General features: G+C 43.1%; 2 protein-coding genes across 5 annotated transcripts in view; both read right to left on the bottom strand.

The window, feature by feature from the left end:
- The window catches only part of LOC116942797 (uncharacterized), a 62,111-nt gene extending 53,784 nt beyond the window's left edge, over positions 1-8,327 (bottom strand). Inside the window, exons 1-2 of the mRNA XM_076062474.1 lie at positions 7,924-8,327; positions 3,554-3,629 (exon numbers count right to left, since the gene is read on the bottom strand). Coding sequence (XP_075918589.1) covers positions 3,554-3,629; positions 7,924-7,992 — 145 coding nt within the window. The 5' untranslated portion in view covers positions 7,993-8,327. The remainder of the gene's footprint in view (positions 1-3,553; positions 3,630-7,923) is intronic.
- Positions 8,328-11,667: 3,340 nt separating this feature from the next.
- LOC116942704 (uncharacterized) overlaps positions 11,668-20,279 on the bottom strand; it is a 93,023-nt gene continuing 84,411 nt past the window's right edge. For 3 of the 4 annotated variants that reach the window (XM_076062446.1, XM_032954973.2, XM_076062450.1), the window contains exons 5-8: positions 19,298-19,393; positions 16,887-16,954; positions 15,185-15,503; positions 11,668-14,680 (exon numbers count right to left, since the gene is read on the bottom strand). In XM_076062446.1, the coding sequence (XP_075918561.1) occupies positions 14,145-14,680; positions 15,185-15,503; positions 16,887-16,954; positions 19,298-19,393 (1,019 nt within the window). In that variant the 3' untranslated portion in view covers positions 11,668-14,144. The remainder of the gene's footprint in view (positions 14,681-15,184; positions 15,504-16,886; positions 16,955-19,297; positions 19,394-20,279) is intronic. The other variant, XM_076062448.1, reaches the window with a different exon arrangement.

Here is a 20,279-nt window from a genome sequence, read left to right as displayed (position 1 = left end):
ACATCTGGCATCATAAGTGCTCAAAATAATTAGTGGAAACTTCTAGTGTAGTGCGATGCTTACAAGAAAGAAGCTTCTCACCATGGTGTCTTCAGACGAAGAAGACAGCGGGGATGTGATTTACCAGACAACCCCGGGTGTTGCGACCACGGAGGATTTTCACGAGGCGGGTCTCCCGGCGGAGCAACAGGAGGAAGCCGACGTCTCCGCGCTACCGTCGTCGGGAAAAAGGTGCTGGATGCGCAGCGCCTACCTCGCTGACTTGTTGTCTGCAGCAGCGCTGGTGGCTGAACTCGACATGGAGGAGCCAGAGGAAGATGCCGGAGTGCCGGAGCCATGAGTGGACAGCTCCGTCGCTGTTGGTTGCCACGCGTGGGAAGTGGGAGAGCTTCAGCCTGCGTGGGTGGCCGCCATTTTGTCAGCCGGGCGGGACGCGCCTCCCGCCAATTTGATCTCCCGCCTAACTCGCGGGGGGAAGTGCCATTCCTCAAGAAGCGACTCCCCTTTTGTAAGATAATTCACAGCCGCAGGGGGTGACTGGGAAGCGTTCCAGCGGCGATTCACCGCCACCTGCGACCTGGCCAGATGGATCTGCGTTGGAGGCGCTGCGGGCGCTCCTGACCACCTTGGATTACGGTACCTTGACTGCATTCTACGCCATCCCACCTGAGGACTGAGTGACGCTGCCGCAAGTTTTCAACCAGATGGTGGTCATTTTCGACCCGCCATCAAATGTGCGACAAAAAGACGGGGGAAGACCGAGACGCCCCTCGCCTTCCGCAGTGTGCTGATGTCACTGGCGCAAGCCGCCTACCCCAAAATGGAGCAAGCTGGGTTAGGCTCGTTGGTGTTGGAACGAATATTGATGCTGGCCCAAGAATTGAATGTTTTCCTGCCCGCAACAGAAGAGACAACTTGTCTTCACTCAAGGTTGCGCAATGCATCCAAGCACATTTTAACTTCCGGTGTCGAGCGGGGGTGGCCGCTCGTGTGGGACTTTCAGAGATGGCGGAAACCCCAGAAGGCGCGGAGCCCCCCCAAGTCTGCGCATCGGTCGACGTTGATTCTCAGGGGAAAGGCGATGCAGATCGGCGAGAGGGGCGAGACCAACGAAATGGGATTTTCTTCGCCCAAGGAGTGCCCACGTCATCTGTTTTAAGTGCGGCCTGCCGGGTCACATCTCGAGGGGAAGTCGTACTAAATGAAGGACATTTTTCATGACGGCGTCATCACCCTGCCGACCTCCGCTCCTCTGAGTCCACAGGCAAGTCGCAATGCATCACACACCCGGCCGTTACAGTCACCTCATGCATCTTGTTCGCATGCCGGGTCGGATTCGTGTCTTGTTACTCCTCGCCGTGTTATGGAGCATGAGAATCGTGTTTTGGTGGGTGGTGGATGGCCGCGGCATCCGGGTCAGTGGTCGGCATTGGGATATTGTATCGTGGCTGCGGCGGCGGGATATTCAGCAGTCGTTGAGACCATGCAGGGTGCTGAGGTGTGGGTGATCATTGACATGGGAGCATCCGCTACCATCATTTCAAAAGTGATTTATAATACATTGCTGCCAAATTTGTGTGATCTGAGCCCCGTGGGAATCCCGTGTTTTGCCACTAATGGCGGGTCCTTGGGTATCATTGGTCAGATATCGGCGACAGTCTGTATTGGAGAGATCCAGATGACAGGTCCGGTGCTAGTTTCTTAGTCATTTGCTGTATCCTGTCTGTTGGAAATCGATTTTCTTAGGAGGATGCCCCTTAAGATCTTGGTGGATTAAGGGTGAATTGAGCTGCTGTCGGGCCGTCGATTGGCGTTTTTGTCCTCCCCGACTCGATTATGTACAGTAAACATGACAGTTCAAGCCCTAGTGAGAAAGACTGTTAGAATTCCCCATGGTGCTCAGATGCTTGTGCCTTTGTAGCTGCGAAAGCAGCTCGACCAGGAAGTCACCGGAGGAGGGCTTTAAGTGGGTACGTCCCCTAAATTGTATAGACCATGGCAGGGTCCGGTTGAAGTGATTGAGATCAAAAGGCCACAGTATGTACAGATCCAGTTTAGTCGCAGGCGTTGGTACGTACATCCGTCGCAGCTGAAACCGTGTTTCCCGCCTTGCGGGATCCCTTCATCTCCACTACCCAAGGGCCCGGTGTCTGATGTGTCCGACGAGCTGGGGCGTGCATCCGCGGAGGTTGTGCCTCAGCAGATTTCTGTTCTTCCGCCCACAAGATCCCGGCACTTTACACCCTTCGAGTCACTAGTTGCACCGATCGGATGCCAATGAAAGAGAGTGGAGCAGCCGGCACACAATCATTTTCCTCCTGTTTTTTTTTTTCTCCCAGGAGGGGCCGCACCCGTTAGGCCATCTTCAAGTTGTCCCCGGGACCCCCAGGGAATCCACTCCAACCCCGCCTGGGGGTCTGGCGACGAGGACCCTTTCGAAGTCCGTCTATATTAAATGACCCTCCTCGAGCGTCCTATTTATCCCAATGCTGTCCGTCAGTGGTCGCATGCACGTGCCGGATTGTGTTACCGGTTGGACTGGGTGCTTCATGTGCTCGTGGGTTGTGACACGCGTATGGGTGTTGGGTGGTGTACATTGTCTGGGGGTTGGGTTGGTTATTGAATGTTCATGGAAATTTTTGGTTTTGTTTTGGAAATCTTGTTCTGTAAGTGTGCATATTTTGCTTTTTGACGGTTGTTATTGGTTTTATTGTTCCATTCAAAATTGTGGTTGGAGGTAGTTCGTTTTATTAACTGAGGTATCATGGTCAGCCGGGGCGGCTGAGTTTTATGGGGGGGGGGGGGGGTGATGTATTGACATATAACGGGTCACTACGGCGCCTGGCGCCACTTACTGATTGAGAGGAGAACTGGGAGCGTAGTAGCCCTCTCTACCAGCAGGGTGTGCTATGTCATGGAAAAGGGTCCCAAAGGGGCATTTTTCTGGTGGCTGGCAGAGAGAGGGCATCTGAGGACATAGCAGCCCGATTGCCTGGCAAGGCCACGTAACAGGACAGGGTAAGGATGTGGGCCAAAGGTGACAGAAGGGACACGTGGTGTATGGCCCAGAATCTTCTGGTGCGTTCCAGAAGGGGGCGTGGCTGAGGGCAGAGCCAGGCCATGCTGGGGGGCATAAAAAGGAGGTCCTGGGGTCCCATCAGGGCTGTCTGCTGGAACGGAACCAGCCGTACTACATCTTCTCCACGGTCTCCGGTCTTCGTGCTCAGCATCGTGGGTCAGGCAGTGTGCCGACTGACCTGAACCGTTTATGTAGTGACCCCGTGGTGGTTACCGGTATTATAGTTATCCCGTTGTGGTTACGTTTATATAGTTACTCCGTTGTGGTCATAGAATAAACGTGTTGCCTCCTGAGTTGTGTGTCTCTCAGTGAACCCACTACACAAGCATTGCCTTAATTTTAGTACTTGTAGAAACAATCATCAATCGCTTATATTGTCTACATGAAAACCACACATTATACAAACTAATGGTTGACCATTTAGAGCAGTAAATGCATTGCCCGTCACAATATGTTGCTGCTTTGATCGGTTACCTGGAGGACAGAGGTGGCAGCAAAGCCCGTTCGCCGCTCTGTATTGTCCTTTATCTTCACATTCATTAAGCTCAACCTTAACATGAAATTAAAGTAGAACAAGAGTCAGGGCACAGCTACGTGTATGCAACAATTCAATACATTTTTGTCTTGCCTCTTAAGCCTCGTTTCTACTGTCTAAATGTACTGTCTGCTTCGCACTGTGTATCGTTTGTACTGTCTGTTTTATGTATAGTGCCTTGCTTGTACTGTCGTGTCTGTTCTGTATGCCTACATTTTCCAGTCTCATTTCGTTATATTACCCTGAAGGAAAAACGAATCGAAGAATGTATTACTTCAATAATAAAAAATATTCAACTTGAAAAATAAATGTTTAACGTAAGAATTAAAAAAACGACTTATTGTTAATACTTGCTCTTGACCATCAAACCCATAATTATTTGGGATCTGTCCAGTTAACGTTGATATCGAGAATAAGAGCATTTTTTAAATGTCGGAATGACATAATCCCCCTCTCCTGATGCCGAGGGCAGATTGGTGAGGTTCGGGACTCTTGACACGTACAGGTGCTACGACTGTGCTGGATAGCCAGTCCAGATCGACCTATATCAGTGTTCTTCATAGCAAGGCCCGCGGGCCACTAGCGGCCCCTGGTGGCCTTTAGTGGGGCTCCTGACGTGCGGCCTCCGACAATACACAACACGTGACAACACTCCCCCATCATAGTGCTGTCAAACCCAGTGGTTTAAAATGTGTGGCGGCCCTCACACTGATGATGTCTTATCGGCGAAAGTGGCCCTTCTCTAAAAATGAGTGAAGAACACTGCCAAAGAAATTGGCTGATGGAGGAGGAGTTCAAGTTAGGTAAGAAATTGGCAGGCTCATTCTCACAGTATTCTACACCTGAAAATAAGGAGGGGCTTACCAAAACCTTTACTCAGTAGTTGGCTCTATTAGGTACAAACAGGATGAATGATTGATGATCGGTTGTTGGGGACCAACTGTTTACTGATCTCAACTATGTTAATGATGCAGTTCCTTTTAACAGAGCACCTAGCATCACGGCCCATGGCACCGACAGGATTTGACCAAGCAAATATTACTATGGGCCTTCAAACTTCCTAGACAAAAGCTAATCTTCAGATCATGGGTTTAACACGTAGGCTTTCGTGACCAATACCATCCATAAGAGGTTTTTTTTGGTTAGATCATTGTCGCTGTCGCCTGATGAAGCTAGACGTAATTAATGGTGAAACGTCGTTCTCAGATTGTAAATGTTGTGGCTTGGGTCTCCAACACACCGATGTGCTGTACTAGTGACGAATTCGCATGTTCTGTTTACGTGCCAACCCTTACTAGTTGGCTGTGTCGGGTGGTGGCGGGTTTAACGACAAATTTACGCGATCTAACCCAAAAAACCTCTATTATTCAGATCATGGGTTGTGGCTCTGCAGCAAAAAGTGAATGCTGCAGATGTGACCATAGGCTAACTAATGTTGATGAGGGTGATGACATCGATCATGTTAATATTGATGTTCATGTTAATTTGATGATGTTGCTACCAATTATATATCACTGTACCATGCATTATGCAACGTGTTCATGTTTTATACAGATCTAATTAAGTGTAACACAAAATTATTTATTTTTAAGGTAAGTAAATACAGTATTACCTCTGTTAACGACTCCTCTTGGAACGAAGATCTTTTATAACCAAGTCGGCTAGAGAGGGAAGCTTCACCGCCCTATTTTTGCAAAAGATTAATAAATATATTTTCTGAACTCATAAGAAGCGATTCCAAAGCATGAAATTTAAAACTTACCCTGTGAACCACAGTAAAGGTTTTATGGGTTTTATCGAGTAAATCTATAAATGTGTCGTTAACATGCCATCACCCAACACAGCCAACTCGTAAGGGTTGTCACGTAAACAGACTCAAGAGCGTCGGAGCCTGGTCACCACATCTACGCCTCTATATAAGGAACGAGACAGTTGGACTTCTCCACAAATCTGGCTGTCGCCTGATGAAGCTAGTTGTAATTACTAGCGAAACGTCGTTCTAAGATTGTAAATGTTGAGGCTTGGCTCTCCAACACACCGGTGTGCTGTACTAGGGACGAATTGGCACGTTCTGTTTACGTGACAACTCTCACTAATTGGCTGTGTTGGGTGGTGGCAGATTTAACGACACATATTTACGTAATCTAACCCAAAACACCTCTACTATGGATGATATTGGTCACGAAATCCTACGTGTACCCTGTGAACTCATCCGAGTGGGATTTGATTACATTATCAATATCCAATCAGCAAAGAGCTTGGGGAGTCTCCCTCTCGGGCCCGCCATTGCTCGAGGTCATCGTGTTGATAAAATTGTATAGTTTTTTTTGCAGTGACAAAAATATTTGATTACCCCCACATTAATTCATCCAAATGACCATTTAGCGCAGGGGTCGGCAACCTGTGGCTTCGGGCCCGCATGCGGCTCTTTGGCTTCTCTCTTGCAACTCTTTGGCTGCCCCCTCGCCGGCAGCCGTTTATTAACAAAAAACGTAAATCTTAAACATAATTTAATGCAAAGATCATTAGCGATGTATTAAACACGACAGGGAATGCGTCACTATAGAATGTCTTGGTGGCGACAAAATGTACAGTATTAAAGAATAACTAAGGGGGATACATATATAAAAAATATACGTATTTTATTCCATCACATTTTGTTTGTCAGAATTTGTCACCTGCTATGTTTGTGTACAAGTAGCTCTGCGTGTGATGTGGCTCTCGAACTATTTTGGTCAAAGACAAAAACCAAAAGAATGGCTCTTCTTAATTGAAAAGCTCTTGACCCCTGGTCGAATGCAAGTGGCCCTACTTGGCAAAAAGTACAACGTAAATCCCTCTCTTTGGAAACGAAAATGCAGATCATAAGGAGGGTAGAGGCCGGAGAGATGACATTGAAGTGGTGAGTTCGTTAGGGCTAGCGCAGTCCACCTTAAAGATCATTTAAAACCAAGCAGACAAAGTAAAGACGACTGTGAGGCCATGTTATCCTTTTCTACCGCCTTCTCTCTGAAGTCTTGAAACGCATCCCAATGCATCATTTGTTATATCTACCCCTGATAACAAAGTTTCTGATAACGAAGTGACGTCATGGAACGCATTTTCTTCATTTACCGAGGTCTTACTCAATATTAATCATTACATGACGTTTTCTAAGCCGCACCAGTTTCAACAAAGGGTTTCAGAGCGCTACGGAAAAATATATCTCTAGTTTATTTACCGCATCATAGTAAATAAGTAGTATTTACTACTCGGCCGTCAGGTATAGTCGGGTTTCAGGCAGAGCGTTCTAAATCTGAGGGCCAAGGACCAAAAAAAGCCAAAACTCCTCAAGTTTTTTGCCGAAAGCGTAGCTGTGTGAGGAGGTCAAACTCAAATATTGAGGCAGTTCTTGAAAGAGTGCTTTGTGAATTTAGCACAATAATATTATTGGACTTTCCCACAATTTTTATCCCAAAACACATAAGTGATACATGATGTCCAGTCATGCTTGACAGATTTCCCGTCTTGAAACTCGTGAACAAATTAATGCTTCCCTTGTCAATGGCTTTGCTGCTGCTTCTAGTAAGGTTGAGACAGCCTGCTATGTAGCAGTGACATACAGAAGCAATGTGATATCCTAATGTTCGTGATATTATGGTTTTGTTGGGTTTGAAAAGCTAGTCTTACGTTTTTTTTGTATATACCAGTCATGTAGATTTTTATTTAACAATATTTCGCGTTCAACAGTTCGTGGTACCTGCCTCATAGGTACTGGACATCTGCGAAAAAGAGCTTCATAGCTCATCGGATTCATCCAGTATAAATACATATTCAGATTCTGTGTTATCCCAAATTTAACGTTTTACCCTGCATTGTGATGGTCGTGGAGCCTCAAAGTTTAGGACGACATATTAAGAGTATTCATATGTACAGTGAAAGAAAGGTGTAATGCAATTATACACAATAGTGAAGATATAAATACTTCGTTTTTAAATAGTAAAAAAATCTCAAACATTAACGCCAAGAAACAGGTTAGCCGAAACTGAAGGAGCATCCAACGAGAATGAAAGACCAAAATAAGTTGCAACTTCCCATTGTCTGAGCGCCACAGAGAAGCAACAGAGAAAAATCGCGGGTAGTTGAGAGAGAAAAGACCATTTGGGCAGCAGAAGGGATGTAGCGACACTTGCCATCGGCTCGATGTCATTGGTGATCGGAGGCTTGGGGAGATCATGGGAGGCAATGTTTGATAACGAAAGAGATTAGGAGCCGCCGATGAGTAGAAAGCGTCTTCTCGTAGTGGGTATAAACTGTATTACACACTCACCATTGAGATGAACGTAAGAAAGATGATGCCAGAGATCAACGCCATTGCTGTCACTTGGTTTGGCTGCATCGTTACAAACTTGGTGTCAAAATGGTGGAGCACGAAGCTAACGATGAATATCGCTGTTATGTAGCTTTTCTTTAGAGATACTTCACTGTAAAATCATGCAAATACGCCTTGTGGCTCATCAATATTTCTACAGAAGATACCCCAGTTGGATCACCAGTCGCTATGAGTGTAAAACACTCAACTATTAAACACTGTTAATGTCTCTCAAAAGGACATGTAGACTAAGATGAATGTACCGTGCGAGTTTCCAGACTAACGACACCCAGCAATCTCGAAACACTGCGACTGCAGCTACTTTACAAGTTCCTCATTCTGTGCGATTCGGTGTCGTTTCAGAGAAGTGGTCAAACTGGAAACACTGTGCAGGGTGGTGGTCCACATGTCTTGTGATCACCATTTAATTCTCTACTAAACCGCTATATTGTTGTCAAGATGTATTTGAAGCAGAAATGAATATGCAAAGGAAACACATTGTAGGGGTCAATTAATTGGGGGGGGGGGGGGTCAAAAGACATCTGAATCACCAGTAGAGTACCGTATTTGAAGCAAGCAAGTACAGTGTTTCGTTAAGAATGTGAGCTGCATACCGTGGAGGTTGTGCATGACTTCCTTTAGAAAAAACAATTTCTTAAAGTTTGTACACATTCAAAAAAACTCAACATGTGCATCAATAACACTGTGGCCGTACATGAAAATACAGTGTCAACAACATAGGTGACGTTTCGGGTAATCAGCCTTCTTCAGAGCCGGATAGAAAGATAAGAGGGGTTGAAAGCTGGAGACTGACAAATAATTATATATGGCAAATGTTTTAACTTGCCATTTGAATACTGTACAGGGGAACTCTTATCCACGGCGCTTGCTTTAACCCTCGACTCCGACTATTCGCGGCAGCTGAAGACGGCCGCGATAACGCCAATTACCAATGCCCCTTTTCCTCTCGTTTATCCGCGATTTGTAGCAAAAACATGCCCCGTGATCATAGCAAATGCGCGGGCGACATTTACTTTAATCATGAGATTCAGACACACGCGAATACCCGCACGGAAACGAAGAAAAACACCGACACGAAGACACACAAAGACCGTGAGACACACACACAGACACGGAGTCAGAGAGACACGGAGACACACACAGATACACTTAGAAAGTACTGTACAGTATTATTCCGGTATTGCTACAGCTGGATGATGCCATGGTGTATTGGTTACAGCACTTGTAATCCAGCGGTCACTGGTTCGATCTCCCGGGCACGACAGGTGAGACAATGGGAAAGTTTCTTAGATCCCCCCACCTGTCATCCCAGCAGTGTAAATGTCTACACCACAGTTAGTCTGTAAGGCAGGTCCTGTGGGAATCATAAATCGTGGGTACTCTAACACATGTCCAGCGTGGAAGATTAGACCAAATGCCCTCTAAAGGGGCTCTTCCAGCAGAAGCGGCATGCACAAGAAATTGCAGGGCTGCTCCTTTACCTTTTATTCTTACAGCGCTATGAACGTCCTTGCAGAAAGCTCTGATCATATTGACCAAAAGCTATGGCGAGATGGAAATTGACAAACGTGTTCTCTTTGGTCGTGAATTTGCAAATTACATGAAAAGTAGCCATCGTGTATTGTGTGATCCTCATAATTTGGTCAAAATGTATTTCTTTTTACATGAACATTTCTGTTTAAAATATCATTGAGAGTGAGCATCATCTACGTAACCTACTTTTTGGATTAAATTGTGTCTGCTAGTCTTTGTGCTGTTGCTACAGCCTGCACGAAGTAGTTGGTGTAACTTGACAATAATGAATGCAGCACGAGAATATGCCCGTGAAATGTCATGGTTGATGTCCCACCTACAACTCTATCTGCCACACAAAAACTCAGTTCCCCACCCGCAATCAGTCTGTAAATTATGGGAAAAAAACATCATCACAGGAAATTAGTGCAGGCTGGGAAACCATACGTTTCAAACAGCAACACAAAAACGTGTTAAAAAAGTGCCCAGTTTTTGTGCATTATGCAAAAAAACATCAGCACTTCCAGAAAATATGGGTTTTAGATATGTGGTTCCCAGACGCAGACTTCGCAGCAGTATTGGTGCTATACTGTAGCGATGAGTCCGAATTAATACAAACCGGTCTACAATTGTCAACCTCTCTATGTCAGTTACTGAACCCAAATAATAATAAATTCCACTATGACCGAGAACAAGTGACCACAATGCACCTTATTTAAGACCTATTGATGTTTTTTTGCATAATAAACAAATTGCTGAGTTTATTTTTTGCATGTATGTGTGTTGTTCCTCACCTGCAGTTTGGGGAGAGTGAGCATGTGTGGGATTTATAAATTTTACACAAACACCCATACAGACTACACACACTCATGCAGACTGCACTCAAACACAAATATACACACAATATTCACACCACAGGTGCCAGTCATCACCAAGTACAATCTGCTCCAAATCCTGTAGCATATGAGCCCATTTCCTCTCTAGCCTGTGCCATGCCCATTTATCCGACTCTTTCTATCGAAATAGGAGTTGTTTGGACATGCAATGGCTGGTCACGCTAAATGACCGAGCCAGTACATCTTTATCTCCAGAGGAGCTCACTAAAAGGAAAGTTTTCCGAGAGTTCTTCATACAATCCAGTCTAGTTAAACACAGGGCTCATCGTCGACAGGCCAACCTTAATGTTGATAACTGGTGCAGGTATCCATTGTAACGGGCCCACATTTACAAAGTATGGGGAAGAGAGCACATTGCACACACATATCTTACTCATAAGGGTGTTGTGAAAGGCAACACAAGGGCACCTGAGGCACCATGGCAAAACAGAAGTGTAGGTTGCCTCGTGGATTTAGCTGGGGGAAAGAGAATGAATGCCATCGGATTGGGGACCGAATTCCGGACTCGGTGGCAATTTACTGTTCATATATTTTTCCCTACATTATTGCATGGGTCACACGTGGTGGGTTGTCCCCTTGGCCATCGGTTTCCATAAAATGCTTTACACCCCAATTATTGTTGGGCTCTCCTGGTGTGGTTTTGCACGTGACGTACCACCAATCACTCTTCTACACAAAGCAGACACATCGAAAGGATGTGTCACTTTGGGGGGGGGGGGGTACGGTGGAAACGGGTTGAGAAGCTCATTGAGTGAGTTTTTGGTGTAGTGAGGGTGCTAGTAGGTGAATTCAGTCAAAGGAAAACACCTAATTGGGGAATGGCTGATTAACACTGTATTTGCACACTTTTTCAATTAAAATCTAACCAGTTACATTCAAAACCTCGAAGTCAAAGTGACATGGATTGTTTGAATGTATTGTCCCTTGCAGATGTATTCAATATTGTGCGTATTCAGTCTCAAATTATTCCCATTAGGTATCATTCTCTTCTTGATTAAAGGAAATATGCAACCCATTTTTGACGAACATCGACCACTTTTGTTTGAATTTTCCGATGCACACGAGACAGTGGGTCGTGGAAGTGTGGATGCTCCGCCCCTTGAATATGCAAATAATCGGATCATAGAAGATTTTGGCAAAGGCGGCTATATAAGACCGCTGTTAACGCAGTTCGTGAGTGCGATACACCATGGGAGTGCAGACGATAGAATTTCTGACAGCAGCCAAGGCTTAGAAGAATAAACTGGCCAAGAATGCACAGGAACGTGCGGGAAAAGATTGGTGATGATTTCATTTAATCGATTTTATTTGTTGACATGAGTAAGAAACATTCGGCCATAAGTTGTTTTACATGACGCGTGGAGGACCTTGGTGGAATAAAAAAATAAATACAGCAGATGAACATTGCACACACGGAGTAGCAAACACATTCAAGGCAAACAACATTTAAGTCATGCACCATTCACGTAACACTGGCAGGAAATATGCGTTAAAACGGAAGCATCAAGGCACGCGAAGTCCGTTCACCACTATTGCAGATATGAATGACATCAGTAATATAACCCCATATCAAGGTATTGCAAGAAAGTGCGGAAAACGGGAATCACTTAGCCAGGGTGATAGCTACAGGGAGACACACTGCAGTATGAACGAGTTTATAGCAGTGTTTGTGCCAACATGAGAATATGACACAGACACGCAAATTTATGAGCCAGTGTTTATTTATGGCAACCATCAATCCATCAATTTGCGTATACAGAATCTTGCAGAATTATGATATATTTAACCCTCAATATTACGTTCAGGTATTTTCTATTAACTTACATTGTAAATTGATTTGATAGTCGTGTAGTCGTAAATATATTATCGAGGACAGAGCTCTCTGGATGTGTGTGCTGTGGATGACTTATAGCAGTGGCGGGTCGTGACATTTTCATTAGGTGGGGCTGCTGTGAGTGACCTCTGAAAAGCTGGTGTTCTAATTAAGAAAATCCTCATCATGTTATTAGCCTTCCCATGAAATACGAAACAAAACAACAAAGCACTCAAATGTTGTCACCATGACCCTGAAGTCCACACTCCACAACCCCTTTGACACTGCCAAAAGCCGTGACCTGCTATTTGCATAGTGCACCCTAACGTTGTGACATAGTAATTACAACCATGGGCGCCTTTTTCACCGCCTTGAATGGGTTTCAAACGGCGTGGCTAAAATGCGAAGTTAATCGCATTAACAGCCGCCCTGAGACTTCCCCGAGGCACAAATAAGACTGTGTTGCAGCGGTTTCTATATTTACAACTTAAAATGTTATCTTCATTAAGTAATTCACGTTGAAAGAATCATTACATTTTTATCCACCCCTGAAAGGTGGATATAACAAAAGTATTAGCTCTATGCTTCTAACTGTAATGGAAAACACTTGTAACTCTCTTAAAGATTATGCATCTGAGTCCACTTCTGCCGACGCCAATGCGCCCTCTATCGGGTTCTCTCTGTTCATCGCTTAACTCAGCGAGCCCTTGTACCACACTTCATTCGTAAGGCACAATGGGTTGGACCCGTTACATTTATAATTACATATCTAATACTAATTCACAAAATAAACAGCTATACAGTAGTGAAGGCAACTTCACTCCAGCCATCCATGGAACTGACAGGGTCAGCAAGTGGTCATAGTGCTTGCTGTCACTGCTACTAATTCATAGTCAAAGGCCTGATGTCAGGTTTCAGAGACTGAGATATTATTTCTGGGGGTTACTTTCCCATATATCGTGTTTCAAATATATGAATAATAATCACAAACTGGTAACACATATTGCTTAATTCCCATATAAAAGTAAGATATTTTATATACAATAACAATTGCTGATCGAGAATGGATGCCTTAACAGTTGACCAACGAGCCAGCAATTTTCAGGGCTGCTTTCAAGACCAAAGGCTCAGACACATTAATATAACTTTGCACCAATCAAGTATGCATGCAGTGTAAGCCTACACGACACAATGTAGAAAATTATGCTGAGTTCATCTGCAACGGAAAATGTGGAAATTGTGCCTTGTCGCAGCATATGAGAAAGGGATCCACAGGAAGTTAATCGGCCCAGAAACGATGTTGTGTAGAGTGGCACTGATGTGTGGGTGTGCAGTGCAACTGATTTGCACAATGTGGAAATACAGTACAACTATTGTTATTTGTAACTGTCTTATCGATGCAGTTAAGACATTTGTCATTTGTGCCTTCAAATTGGCAGTTTCTATTATCTGCAATTTTGCTGATTATAAGAGGGTGGGTGGACCAGCAGATGGGTGAAAATTTTTATATTATCTGTGATATCCACATATATGTGGAAAGCCATGGACTGTGCTGCAGACCAATTACAGTCCAAAGCAAGAGAACATTGTGCCATTCGGAAATTGCAAATAGTACCCCTTCCTATAATGCAAATTTAACTGTTTGGCAAGGCTCAGCTTGTCCATTATGGTTACATGGGTGTCTTTGATAATCAGAAAATTGGAAAAAAAATATTTGGATGTTGAAACATCTGAAGACCGAATGACTACGTTTGGAGAAGTATATTTTACGTAACATCTTTTCTTACCTTTAATTCTTTAGATAAAGGTTATCAGTGCATGTGGTAGAGAAAACAATATTACCTGTGATATCCATGTAAAATAACTAAGAGGAGCTGCATGGCAATTTGATCCTGTTTATTATTCTCCACGGATAAATTATGAAACCAATATCCAATTTAATCGTTGTTAACAGGCTCAATAGTGAGGACCCCAGACCACACCCATAGGGCAACATGCAGGGGTTCAGAGAAGTGAGCATAAAATGTGTGTAGATGCTTATTGTTGTCAGCATTGTAAAATAACAGAACCCGTTTATCATAGTCCAAGCCAACACCGATTCTGCGAGGATGTTCACCCACTTCCAGCTCCGTCCTATGCTGGTCGTGCCAGGCGTTGTATTTGTTCTTGTGTTTCCATAAACACCAGGACCTGCTGTTAAATCCAATCAGGCATGCACTGTCTGGTTCTTTACGTAGAATACTCTGGTAAGAGACACCAACACGAAGGTTGTCCACGTCCCCCACATTCACCACCCAGAAGTGGCATCCTTCAGAGAAACTCTCAGCAGACAGCACCTGTGACCAGTATTTGAACCGATCTGGGTGATCGGGTTTTTCTGGAGGGCTCTTGAGCCATTCCGCTGTCTTCCCATCATCTGAGATGTTAAGTTCTTCATGTGCAGTGTTTGGATTAAGAGTTGGAGAGCATTTTACTGCAATGAAACCAGTGAAACATGTGAACAGACATTCACAACCAGAGTTCAGTAAATGAATCCCAGATTTATAACGCCTCCTATTCAGCAAGAAAAAAATAGATGGAAGCATAGATTATATTATTATATTGCTATTGAAACTATTACTTAATGTGTCTGTACTCAACAATACGATTGCCTCAGTTTTTATGTAAAAACAAGTTTTTAAATCCTAATTTACCTGTAATGCATATTAAAACTATACCTAGCAGAAAATTACGTGACTTAAAATGTAACCTATGCAAAATAGTTATTTTCATCCTTTCGTATTGATATCCATGATTAACGAGTTTTTAAATACTAATTTTACCTGTAATGCATATTAAAACCATACCTAGCAGAAAATTACGTGACTTAAAATGTAACTTATGCAAAAAAGTTATTTTCATCCTTTCGTATTGATATCCATTATCAACGAAGTAAAGTCTCACAATGAGGCCCATTTGCCCATCAGATCCCACATACCGGCAGAGTCAAGCAGGGTCTGCAGCTGCGTTTGCTTATTCTGTCCTGCAAGGATCATCTCCAGGAGCCCTTGGCACTTCTCCTCACCCTCAAGAATAACGTAATTGAGTATAAAGATTGCACGTGCTGAGATGTCAGTAATTTCATAAACCCCACAGTACACGTGTATATTAATCTTGTATTTTATATCCATCTCGTACAAGAAATAGAATGTGTTTTCAGAGATGGATTTATACAATTCTGGCAGCAACTCATGGAACTGCCGCCAAACCTCAGCATTACTGGACTTCATTCTCTTCTCGATGAGCATTCGTGGCTCCTGTCCACATGGGAAAGAAGGCACAATGGGAATTGTTTAATGGTATTTCTATCGTTGTAGATTTTACTCTTGCATTATTTGACATCCTTCCTCCAGAGTTGCTAAAAGAGAGTTACATATTGGGTGCATATTATTGAAACACTTACATTTCTGTAAAGGGATAAATGCCCCTGTCATTGTAATCTGGAATTTCCTCTAATGGTTTAGGACTACCCAAGGCATTGAGCTATATTTGTCCAGGATCCCACAATTGTTATAAAGGTGATAACTGACTTTCAAAAGGCATCATTTTACAGTTTCACTGCTTACTATACATCTTCCTTTGATAGTTTTCAGTTCTCCAGTGCCAATACTGTATGAACGTATGTATCTACAGCAAGATGCATGCTTATAGTGATTCTGATTAGAGCTAAGATATCCAGTTATTTTGGGGAATATATTATATTTGTTTCGGAGTACTCTGCCAGTTATTGGATTGATTATGTGATGAATTGGCTTATGCAGATAAAAGTTGGAAACACATCTCACCTCTGGTCCCATATTTGCTGTTGGGTGGGAAGTGACGTAGGAGCTTGGTGATCTACATTGCATCATCAGCCGCGTCACAGAGTGGAGCTTGTATGGAAATTTACAGTAAGCGTGGAACCATTGGTCCAACGGTCCATCCACATGTCAACGTTGGCTCAACATTGAATGTATACTGGGTTCCCATCTTCGGGAGGCATTAAGTGGGGCAGTTGCCAGTTTTAAATAGCCAGAGCAATTGACCACAGCAACGTAGTCAATACAATATTATAGTTAATGGATACATTTAATTGATTCATCATTCCAGCTATAGCTGCGATTGAATGTGTGACATGGGAGGTTTTGTTGTATGAGTAAATGTAGTTGAGACATTGGAAAATATATTGCGATTGGCAATACATTCGTATTCTGATATTGGATGAGGATCTGTCTTCATAGCTTCAATGCCACAGCATCTCAAAGCGAATTAAAAATGCAGTGAAATGCAAAAAGTGAAAATAGAGCAAAAGACAGAGTAAGAAAAAGAGAGAAAAATTATACGAAAGATCCATGGCCGAGGAACATGACAAACAGTGACCACAGCAAGTACAATCGGGCAACATTCAGACAACAGAGTCCCAGCACCAGCAGAGTCCCAGGGAAGTCTTGAAAAACATGATGGGAAATACTTCGGCTAACCCTCTAAGACCCTACCAAATCACCACCACAAACCACAACGCCACACCAAAAGTAGGTGTAAGATAGTTCTTGGAGAGTCTACACACCACAATTAGACAGTGGAAGGCTCCACAAGAGTACATGAGTTCCTGTGATGCAATGTCATGGGAGCCAGGCCCCAGCATATGCTGCTTGACTTACCTCAAGGACATCCTTGGGCACTTTCACACTAAGAAGTGCCACAGTCTCCGTCCCTTTGCCAGAATCACCTGTTCCCGTACAAGAAGACAACGTGACACATGTCCACTCAGTAGCATCTACTGAAAGCATTGCTAATGATGATTCTGTATGCGTTATGCTGTTATGACTATGGTATTATGGGAGTGTGTCTAAAAGTGAACCTGCTCTGTTCGTAGTAAACTTCAAAACGTGGAGTAAAAAGGATTGCAAGGCACGTGATCATAGTGACGGTACAGGTGTGAGATTATAGGATGCTGTTATCAGTCATTAGATGGCCACTGAAACAATTGTACAGCAATTATTATTTTTATATTAATTAATCTGCTGTGCATGATGCAAGCTCTCATTATCAACCAAATATTCCGACTAAAACATACTAAAACCCTAACTGCTTTGTAGTGTATATATAACTGCTTTGTAGTGGTTGTCGTCTATCATATCCGCCTGGTACCACTACACCACGCAGCACTCTCCCTATCCCACACCCCCTACCCCTCCCTCTCCCCCCCTTGCTCCTCCACTTTCCTGGCCTGTATAACCTCTTACCACGGCAACTCTCTCTCTCCCACTTCAGCAAAACATTTATTGCTGTGGGTTTCCCACCTTATGATGATTGCTTCTGTTGCAATCGAAACGTCGTGATTTCATTTATTTTATTTTATACCTACGTGACTTTACTGAAAGAACCAAAGAGTATGGATCCCTGAAGCCACGCAAACATCAAATCTAGATTAAAACATACTGTTTCTGATATCTTGACTAACATTTATTTAAGTTAGATTTTGTGCTTAAATGCACAATTATTAGCAATGTGGAAAATCTCCAAGGTAATGTGTGTCAGCTGTTTCATGAAGATGGAATTCTGGTCCTAAATGTGAAGCAGATGTTTGGATCCATAATACAGCTTTTTTGGATTAGATCGCATAAATATAAATGCGTCGTTATACCCGCCACCACCCGACACAGCCAATTGGTAAAGTTTGAAACGTAAACAAAACATGCCAATTCGTTACTAGTGCAGCACATCGGGGTGTTGGAGAGTAAATCCACAACATTTACAATCTGAGTACGACGTTACGCCAATAATGACAACTAGCTTCATGAGGTGACAGCCAGATTTGTGGAGATATCCTCCTGTTTCGTTCTTAAATAGAGGAATAGATGTGATGTCTTCACTTGTGAGCCTCTCGCTTGCGAAGGCCAGGAATGCATATACATTATAATGGGTATGCATTGCTGGTTGGATTATTCATATGTTAATCAACGCACATTATGCATGCACATTGTTCTTGTACATCCTGTCGTTTGTGTGCACGAAAATAACATTAAATGTTATTATCTGCTTACAGGTAATCCCCATCGACTTATGGTGACCTGTATAGGCATGCAGTTAAACAGTGTATTACTTGGATGACAGTATCAATGTACATTAATATTGTAGAGTAACACATTTTCCTTCGTATGGGTGGAAGCTGATCAGCTAAATTTATGTCGTGATTGCTGAACCAGTGAACGGTTGCTGGAAGAGTCTGATGATTATCTGAAATTCTACAAGTAAATTTTTAAAGCGGGTAGTGCCAGACTCCAAGGTTTGAGATTGTGTCTGCTATCACACTGTGTGCTATTTTTAAATTTTCAGTGCATAATATAGCCACATCTGCCGTGCGATGTTCTGATTCAGATAAATACAAGCGATTTTGTGCAGGGCAAATTGTATTTGGTAGTTTTTTCCGTGAACTCTGTGATTCTGTGCTGGTTAGGGACTTTGCCAGTGTTGCAGGTGACTCACTCCCAGGACTCAAGTTGAATGAGGGCACTTTGAGAGCTCATGCTCGATCTCACAGTGGGTTCCAGGATATTAATCTAGACTTTCTGAGGTTCTGAAGGTCCTAATGAATTGTCAAGTTTGGCGTGGCCATAAAGCATTTATAGTTGTGGGGTGTTTTTGTGTCTTTGAAATATTTAGGAAGATGTTTGGTGACATTTTGTTGACGTTCGTTACGTTGAAGAGTAGTGTGCAGCACGAACAAAGAAAACATTGAAACAAATCAACACAATACAATTATTATATATACATAGTGGTGTCGATATTGAGATACATCACATTCATAATTGTTGACTAGAAACTTAAGTGAATATTTTGCATTATGCAAATTATACTCAATAACATTGTAATAAGCAGGGGTACTGCAGAGTCTTATCTTGGACATTGCCCATTTTCCTTCAAGTTTTTTGTGATGTGCTTTGGGAAATCTTCCAATTAATCTACAGCCCTTATTAGTTGTCTCATGAATCACGGATGGGCCACTCATGAAGCATTGGGCTCATTATGAAACAATGCAAGTTACATAAAATGCTGTAATGTTTCTTACCAAAGGGGTATAAGCATTTCTTCTTCCGATAAATCAATAAGGCCACCAACAAAATAATGAAGCTCCCAATTACAGCAGAAATTGTAATGTTTTTTTCTGCAGGTAGCAAATGGCAGAGAACAAACATTCAGCATGCATATTATTTGACATATACAATTCATTGCTAAGACTACTGATTATCACCCTTTGAAATAATGTTACATCGACACCAGTTCCTATGCTTTTATATCACTGCGTCAACCAATTTACACTTGGGAGCATCCCTGAAACTTGGGGATGGTTTATGCTTTCAGAGTCTCATCAGCAGCGTGGCCAATTCAACAAATTCCAGGCAGCGAGATGTTGTAGGTGAGAGCTTTCCACAAACATTGTGATGACTGGTCATTGCCACGCTAAATTTGCTTTCCTGTAGGGATCTGCTTAATGAAGTAAATATGCACAATGAAGCCTGATGGATCAAAGTATATATTAATTTTAACATGCTGTGGTGGGCAATAGGGGAAAATGTAGCAAGATTCGTTGCTGTCACGTGAATCTATGCAACCCCTCTTCAGCAGCCCCCACTCACTAAAGTTGTGCAATCTAGCTAAATAACACACATAATCCATATGTATAAATGTATGTTGAAGTTCTTTCGCACTGCACATACCCAACCGTGCGAATCAGAGTTGCGCGGGAAGGACAAAAAACTTAGCACAAAAATCAGTTCTAAAGAAATAAGTTTTCATTCTCCATGTTAATGTGCATAGATCCAGTGGCTTGCTAATATCGAAAGGAAGAACATTCCAGACGGCCGCACAAGCACATCTGAAAGCTCGTGATGCAGTGACCGACTTTGTTCGATGGCTCGCTAAAAGCCACTGCGATAATGACCAGAGTTTGTGTGATGGTTTATGCTCCTTGAGATCAGCAAGGCATTGTGGTTAATTTGTGGCAAGCACTTTGTGTGTATTAAGTGCGACCTTATAATCTATTCGTTTGG

This window comes from Petromyzon marinus, chromosome 1 (genome assembly GCF_048934315.1).
Source record: "Petromyzon marinus isolate PM22_M1 ecotype Great Lakes invasive population chromosome 1, UKy_Petmar_22M1.pri1.0, whole genome shotgun sequence".
NCBI classification, from domain to species: domain Eukaryota; kingdom Metazoa; phylum Chordata; class Hyperoartia; order Petromyzontiformes; family Petromyzontidae; genus Petromyzon; species Petromyzon marinus.
This window is presented reverse-complemented; position numbering and strand designations above follow the sequence as displayed.